At 36.6% G+C, this 26,831-nt stretch overlaps 1 protein-coding gene and 1 pseudogene across 1 annotated transcript in view; one reads left to right on the top strand and one right to left on the bottom strand.

Moving 5' to 3' along the window:
• The window catches only part of LOC105034664 (uncharacterized), a 41,344-nt gene extending 28,691 nt beyond the window's left edge, over nt 1–12,653 (bottom strand). Inside the window, exons 1-2 of the mRNA XM_010909903.4 lie at nt 12,191–12,653; nt 9,183–9,595 (exon numbers count right to left, since the gene is read on the bottom strand). Of these exons, the coding sequence (XP_010908205.1) occupies nt 9,183–9,595; nt 12,191–12,605 (828 nt within the window). The 5' untranslated portion in view covers nt 12,606–12,653. The remainder of the gene's footprint in view (nt 1–9,182; nt 9,596–12,190) is intronic.
• Nucleotides 12,654–20,186: 7,533 nt separating this feature from the next.
• The window catches only part of LOC140857993 (probable protein phosphatase 2C 47), a 32,534-nt pseudogene continuing 25,889 nt past the window's right edge, over nt 20,187–26,831 (top strand).

A 26,831-nucleotide genomic window follows, 5' to 3' on the forward strand; every position in this document is an offset into this window, starting at 1 on the left:
GTCTTGCCCAACATTATCCTTCAACCAAATCCTGGTAGCTATAATCCAGCATCTGCATGATGATTTTGAAACTTTATTCTGCTCTCCATTCTCCACAACAATCCACAGCCCAGAAAAAAAAAAAAAGGGGGAAACAGAGGAGAAGACTCCCGAAGGGAGTCTTCTTCCTCCTCTCACCGGCTCCCAATCGGAGTCGGAGAGCCCCCCCCTCCGGCTCTATTTAAGGAGGAGAATCCTCCTCTCTCCCTCTCACCGAAGATTCGAGACCCAGTCGGCGGCAATCGTCGGAAAACCACCGCGGAGATCATCCCTGTGCCATCCTTTTTGCTCGCCGGAAAAGACTCGCCGGCATCAAAGGTGAGCCTCCTCCCCTTCCTCTCTTCTCCTCCTTTCTCCCCATGCCCGTGTGCACGATCGCCGGCGATCGGAGTCGCCGGATTTCTTGGAGAAAGGGATTCGGTCCCTTTTGAATGTGTGGGCGTCGGTGGCCGCCGCCGGCCACCGGCTTGGCCTTCCTCTTGCCGCAGGGTCGCCCCTCCTCCTGCCGACGGCCGCCCATGCCGGTTGCACCGCCGTTCGACCGGCCAACAGGAGATTGTGAGATCCCCTGTTTCGGCTCAATGGAAGCCCGGGAAGAAGAAAAGAAAAAGGAAGAAGAAGAAGAAAAGAAAAGAAAAAAAGGGAAAAAGTAAAAGAAAAGAAAAAGGAAAAAGAAAAAGAAAAGAAAAGAAAATGCAAAATAGAAAAATAAAAAAAAAAAGAAAAGAGAAAAATTCCCTCTCTCCCCTCTTTCTCTCTCTTTTCTCTCTTTCTCTCTCTATTGTCTCTCTCTCTAAAAAGAAAAAGAAAAGAAAAATATAATAATAAAAAATACATGTGAGAGAAAGTTTCTCTCATCTCTCTCTTAAGACTTTCTCTCTCTAGAATTGGACTTTCTCTCTTTACATTCTCTCTTCATTTTCTCTCTCTAGATTTTTCTTCTATTTTCTCTCTCTAGACCTTTTATCTCTTTTTATGGATTTCGTCTCTCTAGGATCATTCTCTCTCTGATTGCATCACAGACCCTAGGATAAACTTGAGATGAAAATATGATGATCTGAGACTACTCCAAAATTCGTGCAGTAGATAGATCCTGATCCGATCCTTCTTCGAAATTGATAATATCGATCATGGTTAATCCATATTAAGTCATCCTGATATAACCTCTAATGATCTCAATCATGATTGTCACTTTTGAAGGATACGAAGATTCTCTCTCCACTTTCTCTCTCTATTTTCTCTCTCATGACCGACTTTCTCTCTCTAAAAAAGGTCTATGAATCCTGTATCGAGTCATATCTTCATCTTTTAGAAGCTCATATTGACTCTAACAAGATGATCCGAAGTTGCTTTGATATCCGTGCTGTATGTCAACCTCATTTGATCATATCAAGGATCTTTCAAATTTATTATTAAAGAATCCTATTGATTGATCTTGACCTTAATTCGATCTGTGCTTCACGATTTCTTGATCAAGTCACTTAAATCTGACTCTCAGATCAGAGACCCTGAATTGCCCTGGTATCTGGATGGACCGACACATCCGGACAACAATCCTCTTTCCTTATGATTTAATCTTATTATATTTATGAAATAGAAATTGATGATGATTTGATATTTTAAATAGGATTAGCTGATTCTTTTAATAAAGTCTGAAGATTTAAGATGAACGAGGTAAGTAGATCTTATGCTCCTTATTTATTTGTAAATGATCATGTTTTTATGTAAAGAATTGCTATTGATGAAATCATAAAATAAGGATCGACATATGTGATATGAAAAAGCATATTTTATTATGAGCATTGATTTCATGAATATGTCTTATGAAAATAGCATGATTATGAAGTATGAATTTCATTATTTTTCCATCTATGTATATGTATGCTTTAAGAAAAAGATATAATGATTTCAAAGGCTCTCAGATGGCTATGAATGAATCCCTTCGGGAAGGTCGACATCCAGAGCTAGCATCCACACGAAACATGGCCCTGCCAGCGGGTATAAAGTTGGCACATAAATTAAGAACTCTGTCGATTAAGAAACATGGCCTTGTCACGAGTATAATAGTGACCTTAGCACGAATATCTGTGAGCAATGTTTTGAAACATAACATGAATACATGATGAAAATGATTTACGATTCATGATTGTGAAATATACATGATTTATGCATGCATGATGAGTTTATAACTTATTTTGTTATATGCTCTATGAAATGCTTTATTTTGTATTATCTATTATTTTTTAAATATTGCATTATCATAAAAAACTTATGCTTGATCCGATAAGGAAGCGCAAGTTCTACTTACTGGGCTAGTGTAGCTCATATTCTTTTTGTTTTCTTTTTGTTTGAACAGAGAAATAAGGTTAGGATCGGCAAAAGAAATTCAAGCTTGAAGATCGGCATAGCAAGCTGAAAAATTTGACAACAAAAGTTTAATTTATTTTATAATCATGAATTTGTAGTTATTTATTAATGTTGAGATTCGGGTTAGTACTTGCTTTTGGATTTAGATGCTCTGAACCAATATTGGTTCGATTATTTGATGAATAATAGAATTGAATTTTTTTATTTGACGGATTTTAGATGATTATGATGGATTGGCTTCGTGTTATCGTGGGCTCCATCCCTCGGTAGCATGGCCGTGTTATGTCCCGGATTTGGGGCGTGACATTTTATGGTATCAGAGCTTAGATTATAATCTTTGAGGATTATGATATAAATAATATAAATGATTAGGATATGATAGAATAATATCAGAACTTAGGTTTAAGATCATTGAGATTATAAAGTGATATCAAAATTTTATGTATGATCAATAGGATGTGACCGAGTAGAGTATAATGGATAACATCAGAGATTAAGATTATGATCATTAAGGACGTGATAGAATGATATAAAGTTTAGATTATGATCACTAGAGAATATGACTTAAGTGGTATTTGAGCTTAAGGTTATCATTATTCGGGATTGTGACTTTAGTGATATGTGAACTTGAGGCTAAGATCATGAGGAACATGATAGATATAAAAGAAAAGATTCAATAATTTGATTTCGAATCAATAGGTATTATGATGAAATTTATGCATAAGTGGCATATGAGGTCTATAATAGAATTGACGAGTTATATCATAGATTTCAATTAGCAAGGTTGACCTGAGTACGAGAAGTGCTGACCCTAGAATGAAGTGGGAGGTATTGATATATTATGTTAGGTATATTTGATGATATTGGAATGCTAAACCTATATGGATAAAGGATATGATAATTTTGCTGATTTTGATGTTAATTTCTTTGCAAAGAAAGGTTGGTTTGAAAGTTGTCTAAATGATTGTAAGGTAAATCGAAGGTTAACTCAAATTAATTCTAGACATATTGGATTCTTGAGGGGTGGTGAAGCTTATGTAATAAGTTCAAACATAGAAGGTGGATGAAGATTTAATTTTGATGTGCTATGCCTAAGAGATAGAAATAACAAAGAAATCTTAAATTTTACCCTAAATTGTATATGAAATATGAAAGTTGGATCTATCTTTGATTGATTTAATATACAAAGATATTTTTATTTTTTTATAGATTTAGATAATTTGGTAAATTGAGATCAGAGTGCGCAGCAAAAGCGTGGTGGTCTGAATTGATTTGAAATATTAATCCTTTAAATCAAAAGATATTATGAAATACGTTAGTTATAAATAAGGAAGGATTTTACTAATAATAAATGGATGCTAGAGAAAAAAAAAATCTATCTGATCAAGGAAAGACTCAAAGCAGCACAGGATAGACAGAAGAGTTGGACAGATAGAAAAAGAAGAGAATTGGAATTTCACTTTGGTGATCATAATTTTCTAAAAGTATCACCTACAAAAAGTGTCATGAGGTTTGAGAGACATGGCAAGCTGAGTCCGCGATTTATTAGACCTTTTGAAATTTTGAGCCGAGTAGGAAATGTTGCTTACGAACTAGCTTTACCATCAGAATTATCTAAAGTGCACAATGTCTTTCATATTTCACCACTAAGAAAATTTGTACCTGATCCAAATAACGTGATAAAGTATGAGCCATTGCAAGTTCATGAAGACTTAACCTATAAAAAAAAAAAAATTTCCTCCGAATTATTGATCGAAAAGAGCAAGTTCTAAGACGGCGCATCATTCCATATGTGAAGATTCACTGGAGTAATCATGAAGAGAGAGAAGCCACATGGGAGCTTGAAGATGATATAAAAATGAGATATCCACACTTATTTAAAAATGAAGGTATGTTAAATTTTGAGGACGAAATTTTTTTTTAGGGGGGTAGAATGTGATCACCCGGCCCAATTGGGCCTAGAATCAATCCACAGCCCAGAAAAAAAAAAAAAAGGAAAACAGAGGAAAAGACTCCCAAAGGGAGTCTTCTTCCTCCTCTCACCGGCTCCCAATCGGAGTCGGAGAGCCCCCCCTCCGGCTCTATTTAAGGAGGAGAATCCTCCTCTCTCCCTCTCACCGAAGATTCGAGACCCAGTCGGCGGCAACCGCCGGAAAACTACCGCAGAGACCATCCCTGTGCCATCCTTTTTGCTCGCCGGCGTCGAAGGTGAGCCTCCTCCCCTTCCTCTCTTCTCCTCCTTTCTCCCCATGCCCGTGTGCACGATCGCCGGCGACCGGAGTCGCCGGATTTCTTGGAGAAAGGGATTCGGTCCCTTTTGAATGTGTGGGCGTCGGTGGCCGCCGTCGGCCACCGGCTTGGCCTTCCTCTTGCCGCAGGGTTGCCCCTCCTCCTGCCGACGGCCGCCCATGCCGGTTGCACCGTCGGCCGGTCGGCCAACAGGGAATTGTGAGATCCCCTGTTTCGGCTCAATGGAAGCCTGGGAAGAAGAAAAGAAAAAGGAAGAAGAAGAAGAAAAGAAAAGAAAAGAAAAAAAAAAGGAAAAAGTAAAAGAAAAGAAAACGCAAAATAGAAAAATAAAAAAAAAATAAGAAAAGAAAAAAATTCCCTCTCTCCCCTCTTTCTCCCTCTTTCTCTCTCTTTTCTCTCTTTCTCTCTCTATTGTCTCTCTTTAAAAAGAAAAAGAAAAAGAAAAAGAAAAGAAAAATAATAATAAAAAAATATGTGAGAGAAAGTTTCTCTCATCTCTCTCTGAAGACTTTCTCTCTCTAGAATTGAACTTTCTCTCTTTACATTCTCTCTCCATTTTCTCTCTCTAGATTTTCTCCCTATTTTCTCTCTCTAAACCTTTTATCTCTTTTTATGGATTTCGTCTCTGTAGGGTCATTCTCTCTCTGATTGCATCACAGACCCTAGGATAAACTTGAGATGAAAATATGATGATTTGAGACTGCTCCAAAATTCGTGCAGTAGATTAGATCCTAATCCGATCCTTCTTCGAAATTGATAACATCGATCATGGTTAATCCATATTAAGTCATCCTGATATAACCTCTGATGATCTCAATCATGATTGTCACTTTTGAAGGATACGATGATTCTCTCTCCACTTTCTCTCTCTACTTTCTCTCTCTAAAAAAATCTATGAATCCTATATCAAGTTATGCCTTCATCTTTTAGAAGCTCATATTGACTCTAACAAGATGATCCGAAGTTGCTTTGATATCCGTGCTGTATGTCAACCTCATTTGATCATATCAAGGATCTTTTAAATTCATTATTAAAGAATCCTATTGATTGATCTTGACCTTAATTCGATCTATGCTTCACGATTTCTTGATCAAGTCACTTAAATCTGACTCTCAGATCAGAGACCCTGAATTGCCCTGGTATCTGGATGGACCGACACATCCGGACAACAATCCTCTTTCCTTATGATTTAATCTTATTATATTTATGGAATAGAAATTGATGATGATTTGATATTTTAAATAGGATTAGCTGATTCTTTTAATAAAGTCTGAAGATTTAAGATGAACGAGGTAAGTAGATCTTATGCTCCTTATTTATTTTTAAATGATCATGTTTTTATGTAAAAAATTGCTATTGATGAAATCATAAAATAAGGATCGACATATGTGATATAGAAAAGCATGTTTTATTATGAGCATTGATTTCATGAATATGTTTTATGAAAATAGCATGATTATGAAGTATGAATTTCATTGTTTTTTCATCTATGTATATGTATGCTTTAAGAAAAAGATATAATGATTTCAAAGGCTCTCAGATGGCTATGAATGAATCCCTTCGGAAAGGTCGACATCCGGAGCTAGCATCCATACGAAACATAGCCCTGCCAGCGGGTATAAAGTTGGCACATGAATTAAGAACTCTGTCGATTAAGAAATATGGCCCTGTCACGGGTATAATAGTGACCTTAGCACGAATATCTGTGAGCAATATTTTAAAACATGACATGAATACATGATGAAAATGATTTACGATTCATGATTGTGAAATATACATGATTTATGCATGCATGATGAGTTTATAACTTGTTTTGTTATATGCTCTATGAAATGCTTTATTTTGTATTATCTGTTATTTTCTAAATATTGCATTATCATGAAAAACTTATGTTTGATCTGATAAGGAAGCGCAAGTTCTACTTACTGGGCTAGGGTAGCTCATATTCTTTTTGTTTTCTTTTTGTTTGAATAGAGAAATAAGGTTAGGATCGGCAAAAGAAATTCAAGCTTGAAGATCGGCATAGCAAGCTGAAAAATTTGACAACAGAAGTTTAATTTATTTTATAATCATGAATTTGTAGTTATTTATGAATGTTGAGATTCGGGTTAGTACTTGCTTTTGGATTTAGATGCTCTGAACCAATATTGGTTCGATTATTTGATGAATAATAGAATTGAATTTTTTTATTTGACGGATTTTAGATGATTATGATGGATTGGCTTCGTGTTATCGTGGGCTCCATCCCTCGGTAGCATGGCCGTGTTATGTCCCGGATTTGGGGCGTGACAAATTGAACCATCACCGGTATCATGAACTAGATGATCACACTGGCCTTGAATTGGACTTGTCTTCCCCAACATTATCCTTCAACCAAATCCTGGTAGCTATAATCCAGCATCTGCATGATGATTTTGAAACTTTATTCTGCTCTCCATTCTCCACAACAATCTTCGTATAGGCCGGAGGAAATGGGCAACCTTCCTCCAAATGCCCAATTTGGCCACAATTGTAAGTTTGTAACAAAACCCACACCAAGTTTTTGTAAGAAAATGGCTGCTAAATCTTCCTCTCTTTCACATATAGGGGTACTGGGGCACAGAGGCTGGGAGATAGATACTTCAACATAGACCATTAGTATGCCAAGCTTAATCAAACTCCCCATCCAATTATCCAAATAAAACATAGTACCAACTTTTAAGGCTATCTGAAAAAGTTTTGCCAATCCCAATATTGCACTAGTAAGTCAGGAAGCTAGACCTAGATGGCAGCATGCAGCATGGCATTTGGTCTTGGCTTAAAATTTGGGAAGCCAGTTGGCTAGGGGAACATACACATCAAACAAGTCACAGACATTGAGATCTTTATAATCAAATATGGGCAAGCTACCAGTATGACATTCAGTTCTGAGACTGAAAAGAATAGCAGTTGCCCCCCTTGTGGATTATGTTCATTGGACTTTTAATTGTGAAAAATAGATTATAGTGCCATATGGTAAAAAGAGTGTATATATAATACATACACATGCTTATCTATATATACACATACTAAAAGCTTGGAGGCATTCCTCCATGGGAGGCAGCCTAAGTGCCTTGGCCATAGAGGTGTCCATCATTTAGTCTAGACCTGAACATTCATCAAGCTAGGTCAGGATCAGGTCGGACCTAGGTATTATAGCAAGACCAAAAAAAGGTAGGCTCGAGCGCAGCCCAACCTTGGCCCTAGAAATTGAAACCTGAGCCCGGCTAGATAGCAACGAGTGGGGCCCAGGCCTGACATGACCCAACCTTTAGGTTCACTAGGAAAGCAAGGGATGGAAGGCATGGCTTTCCCAATGTGCACCCTCATCAGACCTGCAACAGTCATTGCCACTCAACACCTGTCACCCCATCACCATTAGCCCAAGAACAAGAGAAAGGTGAGGAAGCGAGATCATTGCGACTCACCATTGGGTGAGAGACAAGATGGCAAGAGAGAGGAGCAGCCATTTTAATGTGGGGAAAAGAGGGGTTGCAAAAGCTTTGCATGAGTGCGCGCGCACACACACACACACTCTCTCTCTCTCCCCTTCTGAACCTTTGCTCTTTATCAAACCAAAAGAACACCTCCAAGGGTTTGGGTTAAGAAGGGAAATGGGAAACAAGAGGGGTGGAGAGGTTGTCAGTCAAGGGGCAACCGAGAGAGAGAGAAGGGGGGCGAGGGAGGGACAATTGCCATCATGTGGGGATAGGAAGGATCACAGAGAGGAGCGAAAGAGGGAAAGATTATGGTTTCTTCCATGACCCCTTCCCATGATATGAGGATCAAAATAAGATTAGTTGATTGTTAAATATTTCAATCATCATATTTAAGCAGAAATGCAATCACTGCAAATTCATGTTTCTATTGTGTGTCACCAATATCATGATCATAGTCTAACAAAAATAGTAAATAAGTTAACACTTGATTCAAAAAAGACAATTGCACATGGATGTGGATGTATTAGAATGCTCACTAACATGTCTTTGCACAGCTAGATTAAATAATTATTAATTTCGTAAATGATTAATGTCAAAATAAATTGAAACCTTAAACTTATAAAACATATTTCAATACTTAGTGGCAATTTTTTTAATAATTTGATGATAAGTATTATAATCACCTCGGAAGAAAGGATAATAATGTTCCTTGTCCCCTTTGGAAAAGTCCTCTTCTTCCCTAGAGTAAAACATTGTTTACAAAAGATAACTTTTCTATAACCTAGTTCATCTAAAAAAAAAAGCTATAGTTATGACCAGACATTACTTATGCAAAACCAAAAAGGAAATCCCGACTACAAAGGCCAAAACTATATAAATCGTAACAAAAAGGTCATGTAGCTTTTACTCCCCCACCTCCCCCGATGGGTTTTAATCAAAACCTCTAGTAAAATGCTAATTATACATATTCATAAAAAAACTAAAGGGTAAAGACAAAAAAAAAAAAAACTACAAGTAGCAAAACAATGACAATTATATTGTCAGAAAAAGCACATATATAGCATATACCGTCTTTGAAATGTTGCTGGGCCTTGGGAAGACACCCCATGTAGAAACCTTGGGCTTGTATAGTCCCATACTATCATCATCTTCTTTTGAATTCATAGTAGTTGATGTACCTGATGTAGAAACCTTGGACTTGTATGGTCCTGTGCTATCATCAGCTTCTGTCGAACCCATAGTTGTTGATGGTGTTGTACTTTCAAACTTACTGGGATCCCCAACAATAATTTCCACTTCAGGCAAATCCCCTCCTGAAAGAGGTTCCACAACTGGAGCTAACCCAGGTGGCACTCCGCTGTGCCTTTTTTTCTCAGAAAAATCAAGCCCCAAAAAGTCAATACTGGAAACTTTAATCTCTTCTTTCTTACTTACCTTATTCCGTTCAAACTCCAAGTTCCTTGAATTCATCATCTCTTGGCCTGATATACAAAATGATCAAACTTTCAATTGTGCATGATGGCTTAACAGACAGACAAATGGGGAAATTTGATCTTTTTATGACTAACATACTATTTCTTGTCTTTTTTCCTCAATTTTCAAATGAAAAAGAATTTCCTTATACCCAATGAAAATATTGGTAAAAAGATGAGAAATAGAATACAAAAAGTTTAGCTCTTATGCTAGCACCTTTTATCTTCGGCTTAAGATGTACCTTCCCCAAGAAACAACTTTAAGTGGATCTGTTTTCATCATAATATTATTTCATTAACAGAATCAGATCATTAAATCTAAAATAATTTAGTAACTAATCTGGTCTATTTGCCAATTTTTAAGACAAATATAACTTTCAGGTTAATACTTAGCTATTCTAGTCTAAAGCAGGTATATTTGGAAATATAAAGTATCGGATTAGAAAAGTGTCAAAAAAAAGAAAGAAGTAACACCTTCTAAACTCTCAACATTCATGTGACTTCTCATTAGTGGTATTCATGTTATCAATATTCACGTACTACATGAAAGGATTAACTTTGTAATTGTAAAGGTAACACTATTACCGCCATCATGGACTATGCCACAAAAAGCAACCAAACTTTACTTGTTTCACAAGTTCCATAGAACTCGAACTCCAAAGTCATTTCTACAAAGTCATCAAGAAACCATGACATTTGATGCATGATATCCTCCTCAGTTCGTAATCTCTATTATTCAATATCACTACATCAACAAGTTACTAGTAGTAGCACCCTAGCCAGACTTCCCTGAAGTCCAGCAATTGAAGCTTCAAAATTATCAGAAGGACCTCCAGCTTAGGAAAATATGAAGAGCTTCTTTTTGTTGTTACCTAAGTATTCTGATATCTGTGCTAGCTTTTTGTCCTTTAGCTTTTTTTACCTTTTTTTTCTGAGACCAGCTAATGTAACTCCCCTTTGCTTCAAAGATGAAACAATAAATCAAGGTCCACCACAAGTTACACGCACCAATCTTACCAACAATAAGTAATAGCTCAAAGGTGGGGATGAGCCACCATGCTTACAACATTCTAAACAAAGTAAAACATGGAACTTCCAGTCCAATCTACTTCACATTTAAAGGCTTTTTTATTTGCTTTGACTAGGGAACAGTTTGTCTAACTAGGAAAGCAATGCTAGGATGTCCATTGGCATATCGATTGGCTTTTTATTTTACTTATGAAACAGGCAGATGGGAATCATAAACAGTATAAATCTCCCTATTTTTGTCATGTGTAGTGAGAACTTTGCGATGGAAAGGAAGAGAACATAAACTAAAAAATGGGCCAATCAAAATCAACAACAAAAGGAGGGGGAAAAGCACTCTTCTTCAATCTTCACTAGCAACATGCTACAATTGCACTTGACTACCACCATACACAGCTAGACACTAGACAAATTTTCACCGGCACTACTAATTAAAAAATGTCATTGCCATGATCATCATCCAAATCAATGACCATGGCATCCACCTAACTCTAACAACATGTAGTATAACTCATTGCCGATATGTTCTGGGTTGCCCACCAAATTTCTTCAAGACTTGAATCCAAGATTTTCAGGAATCCTAGAATTCACATCCCAGGCCTCTCCCAATATCTATATAGTAGTTCCAGTAAGATTCTCATGCAGCATGCCTGATCCTTCTTTATTCATTTCTACTTTAAGCATGGTGAAAATTTTTGATAGTTATACATTTTCTGTGTGAGCATAGTAAATTGGTTGGTCTTTATAAACAACAGATTCTTGAAAATTCTAATAAGATAGAGGCATTTTAGCTTTTAACAAGATTATGCAAGAAAATTATTATTAACGATTCTACTTAGCACTTTATTCACACATAAACATCGATCAACAAAAGGCCCTAAGATAATTTTACTCATAGCTAGTTTCCTGCAGTCTTTGAAAAGCTTTGTGCAGGTATTATTTGATAAATGGAGCATATTGCTATATGCTGAATCTCTTTCTTTTCTTTTTTTGACCCTTCCATGGCTACGTTCTCATGACCTCGACATTAGAGTCACCCCCGACAATTAGGTCATGCATGGCCCTTGGCCCTCCAAAACCCCGCAGTTCTTGCTCAATTTCTGCAGACACGACACATCTAATAAAAAGAAAGAAAAACCACAAGATCGAGAACACCCAGGGGAAAAATGCAAGTGTACACTCTCCTGCTTTACGCAAATAATTGTGCATAGTAGAAGACGACCCTAACTCCTAGATCAAGCCTGTTCGAATATTTTTATTCTATATTCTGGTTCAAAAAGTTCAAGGACTTATTTTGATTAGCATATTGAAAGCAGTCCGGAGAACAACTAACCAGAATTGCGAAATATCATACCTCCTAATGCTACAAAACTTTCGACGTTAACAGTGGAAAAAAAAATGACATTTTGCTGATCAAAAACAAATTTTTGACTTTCTTCAAAAATCCAAAACCATCATGAAGAATCGAAACGTTAGAAATCACAGTCGTCCATTCTCTTCCAATTAACGACCAACCATGAATTCTCATTCCTATATCAACCCGAAATAGAATTACTGAGAGCAGTTTTCGAAGAATACCGGAATCCCTCGGCTTCTCTACAGTACCATTCCCGTCCCCGCCCACAGCTCCTTTCTTCTGCTTATACTCCTTGGCCTTCTCAAAAGCGAGCTTGACGTCTTCTGGGACCTCCGAGTCCGGGTCGCCACTCGCATTAGCACCACCAGTGGACTTCGGGACAGGGTTTTGTTCCGGGATTTGGGTCGACTTCTTCTTCTCCTTCTTGTAGGCCTCGGCCTTGGCAAAGGCGAGCTTCAGCGGGTCAGAGGGCTCGGAAGCCTGTCCTTCCGGAGCTTCCTCGCTTGGAGAAGAGTAGATGGGTCTCAAGAATTCGCGTCTTCTCGGTGGGAAGAGGAGGGATTTGGGGAAAGAGGGGGCGGAGGAGTTGATGCGATTGGGAGAGAAAGCCCAAGCGGACAAATGAACGGAAGCCATCGTAGCGGGCGGGGGCGGGGGCGGGGGCGGGGGAAAGGGAGGGGGAGGTGATATGGTTTATAAAGATCATGGACAAGGAAAGACGGAACGAGGGGTGACAATTGGGTCGGGTAGGGACTGATACTGGTTGGACTCGAAATGAAACGGATCAAAAATTCATAAATCCGAATTTAATATATTTATTAAATAGATCAAAAAGTTATACTGGTTGGACTCGAAATGAAACGGATAAAAAATTCATAAATCCAAATTTAATATATTTATTAAATAAATTAAAAAATTATATTTGAATCTTATCTATTTCTTAGATAACTCATTTATTAATTAGCTCAAACCAAATTAAATAAATTAAATAAATTAAATAAATTTAAATGAGTTAAAATAGATTAAACCGATCTAAATAAACATGATCAAAACAGAGTAAGCAAGTTTTAAATAAATTAAATATATCGAAATAGACTAAAAAGATTAAATAGATTAAATGCCAGAAGTATGAATACGCTTGAATGTTAAACAGTTGAAATCAATTAATTTATTTGCAAACTGAACCTATTTATCTGAAGCCCAATATATGATAGGTCGAACACAAATCAAGTTAATAAGTTAGATCATATTTTGCAAGCCCTAGATGAAAGTACTATTCAAAATTGAGAGACTTAGATGTCATGTAGAAATTTGCGTGCGAATTTATTAAATAAAGTGATATCTTCACTTGTTTTGAACTAGGATGCAATCCGCAATTTACTTATACAGATAGCAAGTTATATTAATCCGAAACTAAGGAACTTGGACATGATATATGTATTTTGTAGGGATTTAAATGAAATGATCTCTTTTGGTAGCTCTTAATTTTTAACTAGATCCTGGATTTGAAATCTAAAATTAGTTTTAAGGGTTCATCCTTTGGTGGGTAAGCATTATGGAAAAGTTAGTCAACTTTCTTATTGACTAACTTACCCAAGTTCTTATGCTTCTCTAGGTTGCTAAGTTATCTTACCATGAGAAGCATTTACTCATAAAATAGATTACCAATTGAAAGATGGATAAATTAATTTTCCATTAACTAGTAAAATAATATTTTATTTTATTCTTAAAATATCTCTAATACTAAGTATGGTAATTTTAGCAGACTCATCAGGTATCCGATCCAATCTGATTGAAATCCAAGATGGATATCGATTCTAAAAAAATGTCTGAAATAGATTCTAGTCAGATACAGATAATGATATGCGCCGACCCAAATCCGATTTGTATAATCTTAATATATATCCTCCTTTCAAAATTATAATAATTTATATTATTTACATGTATCTGATCCAACCAATCTCTCTTATCTATCCAATCCAATCCAATCTATATCTCTACTTGATCTAATCCAATCCGATCTGATCCAAGGCAGGTACAGGACAAGTATAGATATGGGATTTTTACTCATGGGATGGATATGGAGATGGGCCGACCCGACCCATACTCGATCCGTAGCCATCCCTACCTAACACTATAATAATGATATATAATATAATATATTAGATACAAGTATAATAAATGTAATATAATATGATATAATATATAATAATAATATTATTATATATGACAATATCTATATAATAAAAGGCATCATGAGAAATATGGATAGATCTTAATAATTTATCTAGAAAAATAGTAATGCACAAGAATATGATATATTTAAGAACTACTTTCCAATATATAAAAGAATATGAGTAAAATAATTTTTATCTAAATATTGCTTAGAAAATATTAATAGATGGATTTTCTGAGATATCCGATCTATCTCAAATTCTAATTGGATTTGTTGAGCAATATCTTATAGGATTTAGGGAGGTTTGAGATTTAAAATTAAAATTCATTCAAGAGAGTTTGGATACCCGACAATTTACCACTTTGTAAAGGGATGGATTTGGGATTTTTAGATAATTTTATAATCGAGTTTGGGATGGGTTTGGATAGTAATATTCTGAATGGGTTTGGACATAGATAGGGCAAATTTTGTGGATGAAAAATTTTTTGTACACAGCCCGCAGTGTAGAAAATCCGACGTGGAGTGCACCGCCTCACCCAATTGGGCCACATCACCATCATTTTCTAAAACGTATTTAATACCTACAGTTTCACTTTTTTATTTAAAATTTTGAATGACTAAAATATCTCTCTTCTTCTAAAAAGATTATGGCATCCAATGCCGATATTATGACATCCTACACAGGATGTCATAAAAGAGAGAAATACATTTTTATCATTGAAAAATTTATAAAATTTTTAAATGATGAAAATACTTTTACCCAAATTATGACATCCAATAGAAAAATTATGACATGCAGTGCAAGAAGTTATAATTTGAATATAGGATGTCATAATATTGGCACAGGATGTCATAATTTTTTTAGAAGCAAAGATATATTTTTATTATTCAAAATTTCTAATGAAAAAAATTATGAAATATTAAATGTGCGTTGAAAAGTGGTGGCCACGTGGCCCAATCGAGTGAGGCGGTGTGCTACATGTCAGATTTTCTACACCACTGGTGATGTACAAAGAATTCCTCTTTTATGGATACCCTATTCATTGCCATTTCTAAATATTTATCTAAGAATAGTCCAAGTGATGGTTTATGTTGCGAAGAAGGCTGTTTGATTGTTGATATAATGGACAAGTACCTTCTATCGTGTGTCAAAGCCAAGCCAATTCTTGTGTTTAGGGGGCAAAGGTTCGGGTGCTAGGTCAGTTCAAGTCAGCTTGAGTTAGGATGACAGCATATGGAATTTTGATACTCGACCTGACCTAACCACACTAATCCATGAGTTGATCTAGATAACTCGGTGACCTATTTGACCCATAACAAGTCTAATCTATAAGGTTTGGTACTTCAGTGGTCGGGGTGAAAGTAGTATGGATGTTATCCATCTAAATCCATTTTCATATCCGAATCAATCCAGATATGGATAAAAATTTAAGAATCCGACTAATATTTGTATCTATATCCATATCCATCAAAGAAAAATAGATATGGATATGGATAGATAACTATCCAATTCGTATCTAAATCTAGATATAATTCTATATAATTTTATATAGTATTTAATAATTTTTAAAGAAAATATACAATCATATAAATATATTATTAACTTGATTTATCAACTATCTAGTAATATCTTTGATTTTATAATCATGCATAAAGTTTAATCATTCAAGTTATATCCATAATTATATCCATACTTCCAATATCTGAATTATATTCATATCCATTTAAAACAAATATGGATATGAATTTTTGTATTTGGATAATATCTGTATCTATATTTGTATCCATCAAACAAAACAAATACGGATATAGATATACTGATATCCAATCCATATCCGATCCGGTTTCAACCCTATTCAGTGGCCAACCTGTGAGAATCAGTTTCTTGGACCTGGTTCAACCCAAGCTGACGTCCTTTGCCAACTTCACCAGAACCTAATAAAAAAAAAGTCACGGGGAGGGGGGGGAGATGAAGCCGAGTTCGACTGAAAAAAGGAACCCTATTCCTTGTTGATCTATGGCTGGTGGGGAGGAATTTGAATAGGACACACTAGCGAAATCCGACTCTATTCAAGGAGGATTGACCCTATCTTTCCAAATCCCACTTCTATTTAAGCCCCCACCTCTCGATCGAGATCCTTACCAATTTTCCCATCATCCTCCTCCTTCCCTATCTCTGGCAGCCACCACGTGATCGTGCCAAGCACTGCCACCTCCTCTAGAAACCCTAACCCTCCTCCCTAAATATCAATCATACTTATTCTGGAGGAACCTTGAGCAAGATACCACCGTCGCTGCTGCCATCTCCGCCACTGCCGCCATCTCCTATAAGATCCCTTCTCCTCCTTTTTCTTTCTGTCTATGGGTGGCTGCCATGGCTTAAAGGACAGTGCCATTTTTTCTCTTTTCTTCTCAAATACCCGATCATCGTCAGCCAGATTTGCCCTTGGGCACCGTTGCGCCACCATCATTGATTGATCCAGCTACCTGGCAGCTGACCCACCCTTTGGTCATCCTAAAACTTGAAAGGTTTTGGGTTCGACTAAGAGAGGGAAGAAAGGAAAGAGAGAGAGAGAGAGGGAAAAGAGGAAGAAAGGGAAGAGAGAAAGGGATTTAATTCCTTTGGATGAACCTAATATTGGACTCAATCTAATTAAGTCTGGGTCAACATGATTTACATGGATTTGACTCGAGAATTGACCCAAATCTAGATCCAGACTTGGGCCAGATTGAAATTCTTTCTAATTCATCTTAATTTGTCTTAAATTAAGAATTAATAAAACTTGTTATCCATTTGTACTAGAGCCTTTATCTTCGAACGAATATCGGATCTAGGGATCCAACTACGAAGGTCATAAAATTTTGGATCTGATCAATGGTAAGTTTCTTCTTATCTCTGGATTTATTTATATATATATATTTATGTATTTAAAAATTAAATTTTATATATAAAATATTTAAAAATTATTAAAGTTTAAAATTATGTATTTAATTATGAAAAGTAATTTAGAAAAATTAGATCAAGCATAATATCACTTTTGCATGATACAAATTTTTGGAAAGAAATGATTTTCTCATATTAATATTGCATTATCTCTAGAAAAAAAATTATATATGTTTATCGATGCATAAAATTTTGAATAAAAATTATTTTATTACTTTTTGGATTATATAAAAATTGAGTTGATACTGCTATAAAAATAAGTATCATTATTTATGAAAAATTAGTTATGAAAAAATTATGAAAAAAACTCTCTAGTTAGACTATGATCTGGATCTAGTCAACGGGACTGATCGTTAGCCACACGTCAGAAATATGTTTCTTTTGGAACTAGCCAGTTAGGACTGATCGCTGACAAAATTTGTCCTTCTGGGCCTAGTCAGTCAGAGTTGATCACTGGTACATGTTGATGCATTCGCATATTTGTTTCTCAGAACTAATCTCTTTGCCTTGTCACAGGATAAATCGTCACTATGTGAATTAGAGCTAGTTTTTTCTTGGTACATGTCGAAGGATTGGGTGTTCTGTATTTTAGGAGTTAGTCTCTTCTAGGCTTATCACAAGGCTGATCATGGCCATAGTCAACAAAGACTGAGAAAAATTTTTAAATCTTACTGTTATATATGGTATATCTTAAAAAATTAAAATTATATTGGTATTTGCATCTATTATTATATATTTAAAAAAAAATTAATTATGCTTGATCCCTCAGAATATTGATAACTTAATGAGCTCATAAAGCTCATTCCCTCTTTTTATTTTTTTTCTAAATCCAAAAGATTCTATAGGGCTGAAGATCAAATAGTGAGGAGCATAGGATTATGTATTGATAAAAAGATGGACCTTACATATTCTTTAAGGCCTTGCCCTAGAAAATATGCAGCCATCATGTGCCCGATCCAGATGCTAGATTTGGGACATGACAGAGTGGTATCAGAGCTTAGGTTCAAGATCATGAGAATTTAGATTAGTAAGAGTGGGGTAGAATTAAGATCTTGATTGATTATCTCAAAATAATTATAAATATTTAAAGTCAACTAAATTATTACATAATGTCTAAGTTTCTCTTATAGATATAAATTATGATCCAATGATAACAAAATCTTTGCTCAAATTTTATCTATGATCATTAAGAAATTTTAGAAAATATTAATCAGAGTTGCATAGTGGTAGTGTGGTGGTTGAATCATTTAAAATTGATCAAAAATATTAATTATGGTTTGAAATATAATAGAAGGTATGATAGTGCTAAAGATAGTTTTAACCATCTTATATCTAAGGCTAGTTGATTGTTAATTGAATTTGACCTATTTACTATGATTGTTAATTGAATTTGATTTATTCACTACTGTTACAGTGGTTACTGTGAGTATCTCGGATCAGCATTCTGAGTAGAGGACAGCTCCAATCTTTAAGTTATTATCGAGATCGCTGACTAAGCCATGTTGAGCCATATGCAGAGCAGAGCTACTTACATCTGATCCGCTACGTGGTCTGCCCAGTGCACTCCATTGCCTCTACGGGCTAATGCCTTAGTACATAGGCTATTCCTATTATCACAGCCGACTCACTTCACAATGTGCGTGACAGCTGTCCACCTCGAGTGGATGGACTCAGGCGTAACCAACTCTCTTAATCTTACGGGAGCAATTGAAGGCTGAAATATTTTGTCTGTAATGGCATATTCAACGGATCTATAATCTCGAGATTGTATGATCTCACAGCTGTTCGACCAGCTATTCAGTAGCCTTCTATATAAGCAATTAAAACTCCGAGGATCAGGTAAGTCAATCAATCCCTTTTAGAGAACTCGTTGCTATTCTTATTATTCTCTAAATCTGACTTGAACATTGGAAGGTCCTCATCGAAGCAAAAACCTTCGATTTAGACTTATTTTGCAAGTCACTCCAGTGCCAACATCCCTACGTGAGGCTCAATCGCCTTCTCTCCGACCTCAACCAAATCAAGCAGCAACAGATAGAGGAAGGGCATAATCTTCATTATGCCTCCAAAGCAAATATCATTTAGGATCTCCAACACCTCCACCTCTCGTCGGGTGGAGAGCCAAGCCAACAATCGAGCACAGCAATGGATGATTGAAACTCTCTCGCTAGCCCAGCCAGCGCTGGTCATGATGGATTAATTCAGCCTGCTCTTCCAGCAGGTCCAAAACTTGACGACCACTGTTCAGACAGTCCACACTATTCTAGCACCTTCCCCCATAGCATCGCAACCTGTTCAGGCTGCCCCTGCACCTCCTTCAATGGTGCAATCGATGGCCCTCTTAGCGGCACCATCGATGGCTCCCGAGATGATGCCCCCACCAAATTTGGTTCCACACTTGGCTCCTCAGCCGCCACCATAGCCAGAGCTACATGTGCCTCCTTAGAGTCTGGAGAGGAGATACATTCATCAGAGCCATTAGCTGGCTAGACGAAGATCTTCCAGCCTACGATTAGGGCATGATTTAACCTCGATCGCCATTCTCCATAGTATTCAAAGGTATGCATTGCCCGAGATCTCGATATCGAAAGACGGTTCCAGGCTCTCAACAAACAGATAGAAAAAAGAATATAAAATGCACTCAACAACAATCACTCCTCGATGCAACCTTACGAGGGGTATAATAGTGAGCTACCCTTTGTCCTTAGGATAGTGCAGGAGCCACTCCCTCGACACTTCAAGCTATCTCAACTCGAGGTCTATGATGGAATCGGTTGATCCCATTGATCACTTGAAAACCTTCAAGGTGGCCATGCTCCTCTAGGGAGCATCTGATGCAATCCTCTGTTAAGCATTCTGTCCGACTCTTAAGGGGGTAGCTCAACAATGGTACTCCAGTTTAAAGCCAGCTTCCATCCACTCCTTCAAGGATCTATGCCGATCCTTCATCGGCTACTTTGTCAGTAGCCAGGGGCAGTAAAAACAGTCTGACTATCTCCATACCATCAAGCAGAAGGAGGGCAAATTGATTCGTGCTTTTGTTAATCATTTCAACATGAAAACTCTAGAGGTTCGAGATCTAAACCAGTTGACTACGATGGCCGCGATGATGAGCAGCCTACTGAAGAATGACTTGAAGAAGTCATTGACCAAGACTTATTCTCAGAATTTTTCAGACATACTTGCCCATACAGAGAAGTATGCCCATATGGAGGAGGCCTTTGCAGAGGAGACCTTTGCCAGTTCTGTTACGGCAGGATAAAATAAAGAGCACTCTCTAAGACGGGAGGGAAGAAACTGCCAGCGCTCTTGGTCTCCATTCCAAAGGTGGAAGAATGGAGGCTGAAACTATCAATCTTAAAATCCTCAAAGAAGGGATCGATGACCCTCACCCCATGGGTGTTATAATAATTATACATCCTTAACTATTTCTAGGGGGAGGTATTGATAGAAATCTAGGCCGAGTTGCCCCAGCCTTCTCAGATCCAAATAAAGCTAGAGTGCTGCCGTGATCCGAATAAGTACTGTCTCTATCATTGTGACCACGGTCACGATACTGAAGATTGCTTGCAACCCCACGATAAGATTGAGAGGCCTATCAGGCAGAGAAGATTGAGTCACTTCATTTGAGAGAGAGCGCCTCCACAGTGACCTCCTACGGAAGCTCAGCGGCCACCTCCTCTACCTCAGTAGCCATTTTCTTTGCCTCAACTGCAGCCAGTACTAATGTAGTCGGTGAGATAAAAAGTAGAGGGACCAGCAGTAGTTGAAGACTGACCCATCCGTGGCAAAATCTACATGATAACTAGGGGGGTTCATCCAGGTCGGTAGAGCCTTCGGAGGCAAAGAGGCCAAGACTTGAACATAAGGGCGAGGATGACATTATCTTCATCGAGCGACATGCTGAGGGTGTACTTGTCCCGCATAATGGTTGTAATGGCAAATATTATCGATTTTAATGTGCACCGTGTATTCATTGATAATGAAAGCTCGATCGATATTTTATATTTTTCTATTTTCATCCAAATGGAGTTCACTCCAAACTAGCTAACTAAATTTAATATCCTAATTCAGGATTTCTCTAGAAGTTTGATGATTTCGAAGGGGATGATTTGCTGGAAAATATGTCCCAAAAGTCAATCGTCAACCTGTTGACGGTTGAGCAATCTTGTATTGTAATTGATTTGTTAATAAATAAAATATATTTTTGATATTTTTATTACAAGTTTTCATCTTCTAATGAACTCCATTATTGTGATGAAGTCTTTAGGACTATTTAGGTTCGATAAAGAGAAGATTTATCGATTAGTCTTTAAAACTGTTCATGACCAAATGATGGGTTGTTAATAAGGACGACAGCTTCTATCGAGCATAGGTCGCTGTAGGTCATATGGGTTGGTTGTCCTCTTAATCAAGGAGTGTGGAGACACTGGTATGGCATACAGATGAGATGTAAGGGTACATCATCATTGAACATGACCAACTCCAGAGCATTCTGCTGTCGAGAATGTCTCTAATGGGATATAGGTATAAGTGTCTCTTAGATCTAAGATCGCCTCAGTGACTTGCAAGCAACTCACTGTGCTTTGGTACTGGACTAACTAAATTTTTAATTCAGTGATGGAAGGCTTCTGGGCATAGTCAAGTATTTACAAAATCGGAGAGTGATCAAGATGGGATTGACCACTCCAAGAGTTGGAGAAGAATGAGTCGCAGTATTTCAATTTAGCAAAATTTTGGTCAGGATAATCCATCAGATGGATTTGATATTTTGAAATACAATGTGGACAACCTGATCAGAGTTGACAGTTGAACTCTAAGGTATCCTATGAGCATTTTGATCAAGGAGATGAATTATATAAAAATTATATCCGCATGGATTCTAAGGATGTTATTCTACACATTCGACCTATCCGATCGTCGGGTACCATTGCTAGATGGTCACTTCGATTGATATAGAAATTAGTTTCTATGCTACCAACTTAGGTTCAGACCTATGAGATCACACACATTAGAATTCATGATACGATCAGATGGTTGATCAATGATTAAGAATCATTCTAGGGTTAAACGATCAATACGATTGATATTTAATCTAGTGCAAGTGTTGCAGGAGGATCGATTAGCAATTCGATTACTAATTGACTTAATTTGATTAAGCTAATGAGCTGAGATTAAGTCTAATTGAATATGATTTAACTAAATTTAGTTTGAACTTGATTAGATCAAGTCCAATCAGTTTATTGGATAAGCCAAGTGCAAGAAAAAACTAATCCTAGTTCAATTAGGACTTGGGTCAACCTAATTTCTAATTCGATTAAAAAATTAAATCAGATTTATATTTAATTTAATATGATTAAATTAAATTTTTAATTAGGTTAAGATTTATTTTAATTAAATTGATTTAGTTTTGGTTTGATTTGATTTGAGAAACCAGATTGGAACAAGACATAGATTGAATCCTAGTAAGACTAGGATTCCACCTTGCGCCAATTTAGCCCCCATGCCCACTCTCTCTTATCCCACGCCCACTCTCTCTTATTTTGTGTGACAAAACTTCTCTCCTAGGTCTTCACATACACCCAAAGCTTTTCTCTCTTTCTCTCTTACATGAAAAGTGGCTGTGGATCAAGTCAAAGTAGGAATTAGTTTGAATTTCAAATTCTATGAGATAGAGTTTTAGGAAACCAAAACTTTTTCCTTATGGTACTGATTTTATCCAGATTTTTTTTGAGATTTTCATAACTTTTATGGCACATAATATACACCCTTTGCTAGTGGTCCATGTACAAAAAGAAAGAGGGGGCGCCTAAGAGTTGGGCACCCCTTGTCTTACCATGTTTGGATAATCCTTGACTAGGTATTTGACCTAGACAAGGACTCTATCATATCTCTCTATTTAAAATGAATTTCTTCATAAAATTTTTATAAAAAATAGAGAAAAGAGAGACCTTTGGTGCATGCAAAAATCAGAGAGAAATAAGGTTGGGGCATGGAGAACAATAGACACAAGACTAGGTATCTAGATGAGAGCAAAGAGAAGAAGAAGAGGGTCTTCTTCTAGGGTTGCTGTGTTCACCTCTTTCCTTCCTCCATCTATGAGTTTTTTTAGAGTGTCTTATATCTAAAACTCCTTCTCCTACTTTTTATCTTTGAAAAAGTCTAAATCAAGAAGAAGGAGGCACCTGATCGACCATTGAAGAAGGATCAGCACAGTACTAGTATACTGTGCTGATTTCCTGGATCAGAACTTCTGATCGTGATTCATGGACTCGTGTGGATGAATCCTAGAGGTTGGATACATGTGTGGCTCACAACATCATCTTCAAGCTTGGATCAGTAAAGTTAGAACGTCTAACAAGCAAGGTAATAGATCTGATCTATTATATTTTACATACATTAGATGTAGTATAGAAACATGTTGATATGATCAATATGTAGTTCTTGCTCTTTATATTTTAATTTTTGATTTAATACCATGTAATAATCATGTAATAAGATCTTAGATCTAGAGATTTTTTAATTTTATAAGATAAATTTTGATTTATTTTAGTCTTCTGCTGTCTGATCTTGAAAAATTTTTAAGATCTAACCCTGAAACTCTAGATCTGGTTCCTTCAATTGGTATCAGAGCCTAGGTTGTTTATTATATGATTATTTATACATGCTTAGATTATTTTTTAGATTAGATCTAATTTATAATCTAATTGTTAAATCTGAAATTAAAATTTTTAGATCGATCACGAACTGTAGGTTGTCCTGCTGTAAGGTTTACCCCTTACAGTGCAAAGGTTGTCCTATTTCGTATAGGTCTATCTTTAATCATAAATTTATTAGATATGATCTAGATTAAATTATAATTTATTAGATTTAAAAAATATTTAAATCTAAAATAAAATCTCTTTGTTAATAATTTTCGTGCAAAGAACCATCATATATTTATCTGAAAAATTTGCACAATTTAAAGTTAAAATTATTTCAATTACATGAACCTATTTAGATTAGATCTAGAGTAGTTTCATACTTATTTCACTTGCATTTTGATTATGAATTAAATATATAACTTGATTGGTAGAACCATGTTGTAAAAATATTTTACAAATATGAAAATTATTTTCGAAAAGCTGAACCCCAACCCTCAGTCCAAAACTTAATTGAGAATTAAGAAGTTGTTTGATTAGGTTCTAGGATTGTGAATTGAAGAACCTAAGACACAAACCATAACACATTGGATTAATGGGTTAGTGAAAATTAGGTCCATTAATTGGGTTAGACCTAAGGTTTGATTAAAGATGGACTTAATTAGAGAATTGACTAAATCTAATCAATTGTTATCTTAGATTAGATCAAGGATTCTCTAGATCAATTACAATAGTTGTAGTTGGTCAAGTCCATATCTTTAACGAGAACCAAATGGACTTGATTCTTGGCGAAGCGGTCTAACATGAACTGTTAGGTTGATCTAATCAAAACTAATTAAATCATTTGATGTCTAAGATAAACCAGACTGATGGTTTTTAATTGGCAGCCCGCTTATCTGACCATTTCTAATGGTGTCTAAGACAAGCTTTGGCAAATCCTCCCACCGATCGAACTTATCTGGCCTCTTGATGAAATTATATTTTGATCGGATCACTTGACTATTCGAACTGACCCATGTCAGCTAGGTAAGTCAGTGTGACTGATTTAGGTGCTCCTAGACCAACCCTTTTAATGGTCTCCCTTAAGCTGACTTGATGAAGCCAGTAGGAGGATCATGATAAGCTAGTTCATCTGACCTCCTCCTCTAAATCAATTAAATCTTCTAAAATTATTAGATCCTTAAAATGAAATAGTTATGGTGATAACTAAATCATAGCCTCCCATTAAGTGGATGATAATGGGTCCATCAGTTGGATAATCATTGGAGGCCTAAAGGCTTGGTGCTTGTCGGTTGATGAAATTATCATTCATAATATGATTTCTTGACTGTATCTTTCTAAATGGTAGTTAGGTTAGCCAACCAAAGTTAGGCCTAATCATTCATTGGCTAGATGGGCCAAGTATGGTCATGTTAATGGTTGGACCTAACCAGATCTTTTCAGTAGAGGCCAAAGCCTACTGATTAGGGACTGGGGCAAAATTAAAATTACTAGAAATTATTTAGAGAAATAATTGATTATGAACCTACCCTTAGATGTACATGGGTTGGCTAACCAAAGTTGGGCTTATGTGCAGTCTAAGTGGATTCTAGTACCCATTAAAGAATTAGGGTAATTCTTCAAATTGGAGATAGAGGCTACTAATTCGAATAAAATAGTAGGAGAAACTTTTTGACTAAAGTCCAAATCTTTAGGTTTAATGAATCAATTACTAATTAGGTTATGATCTTTTTTTGTACAGATATGACCACTTCCCTATCGCTCCGATCATTGTTGGATAATGAAAATTTGGTGGGACCCAACTTCGATAGCTGATACCGAAAGTTGAAGATTGTCCTGGAGCATGAACGGATCCTATATGTGATAACGGATCCTGCACCTGAGGAGCCAACTGCCAATGCATGTGGAACAGTTAGAGACACTTACCAGAAGTGGCTCAATGATCGGACCACAGTGTGCTGCATCATACTGGCTACCATGAGCAATGAGTTCAGTCACAGATTTGAGATGGCTCAGCCAAAGGACATGCTTCAAGTGTTGGATGATACCTTTGGCACACCCGATGACGTGGAGAGGTACAAGACTAGTTGTGCCATCTTCAATGTCAAAATATGAGATGGTGCCTTTGTCACTGATCATGTATTATACATGATCAAGATGATGGAGCATTTGAGTAAGCTCGACTTTCCTTTGCATGAGCAGCTTGAGAAAGATGCAATATTGAACTTGCTACCCAAGTCTTATCCCCCATTCCTCACTCATTATAGAATGACAAAGCCTAAAGTAAACTACCACGGGTTACTGGGGTTGCTTCAGAACTTTGAGAAGGATCACCAACTCCACAAGGAGTCGGTGAACTTAGTGGGAGGTTCATCTTCTGGTTCTCGACCCTTTGAGAAAGGGAAGAAGAATAAGAAGAAGAAAGTGAAGAAGATATAAGTTTAGGCTGGAATATCAGTGCAGGGCCAGACCAAAAAGATCAAGCCCGATAAGAGTCAAGCTGAATGCTTCTTTGCAAGAAGCGGGGTCACTGGAAGAGGAACTGTCCTCAGTACATTGCTTCCCTAGATCCGAACAGGCAAAGAAAGAAGCAAGCTGTTGCTGGGCAAGGTATTTATATGATAACTCCTTGAAATTTCTCTATTTGTGATATAACTGACTGGGTATTGGATTTACCATATTTGCAATTCGTTGCAGAGGTTGCAGTTCAGTAGGAGATTCGAGCAAGACGAGAGGTTTCTGAACGTTGGAGATAGAAGACCAGTTCCAGTTCAAGTATTAGGAATCTTGAAACTTGTATTTGAGTCCCATACCATTGTTCTTAATGATTGTCATTTCTGTCCCAGTTTTTTTTTAAATGTTATTTCTATAGGCCTTCTGGTCAAAAATAATTATGAAATTTCAATAAAGAAACAAGTTTGTAATATCATTATAAATGGTGTTACTATTTTTTGTTAACATTTGAACAATGGTGTGTATATGTAATCACAACCTGTTAAAATAGTCTATTCTACTGGCAAGCACCCTAGATTAGATAGTGTATCAGATATCTACTTATGGCACTATAGGCTAGGTCATATAAACAAAAACAGGATAAACAG

The sequence above is a fragment of the Elaeis guineensis genome, chromosome 5, assembly GCF_000442705.2.
Source record: "Elaeis guineensis isolate ETL-2024a chromosome 5, EG11, whole genome shotgun sequence".
Taxonomy (NCBI): Eukaryota; Viridiplantae; Streptophyta; class Magnoliopsida; order Arecales; family Arecaceae; genus Elaeis; species Elaeis guineensis.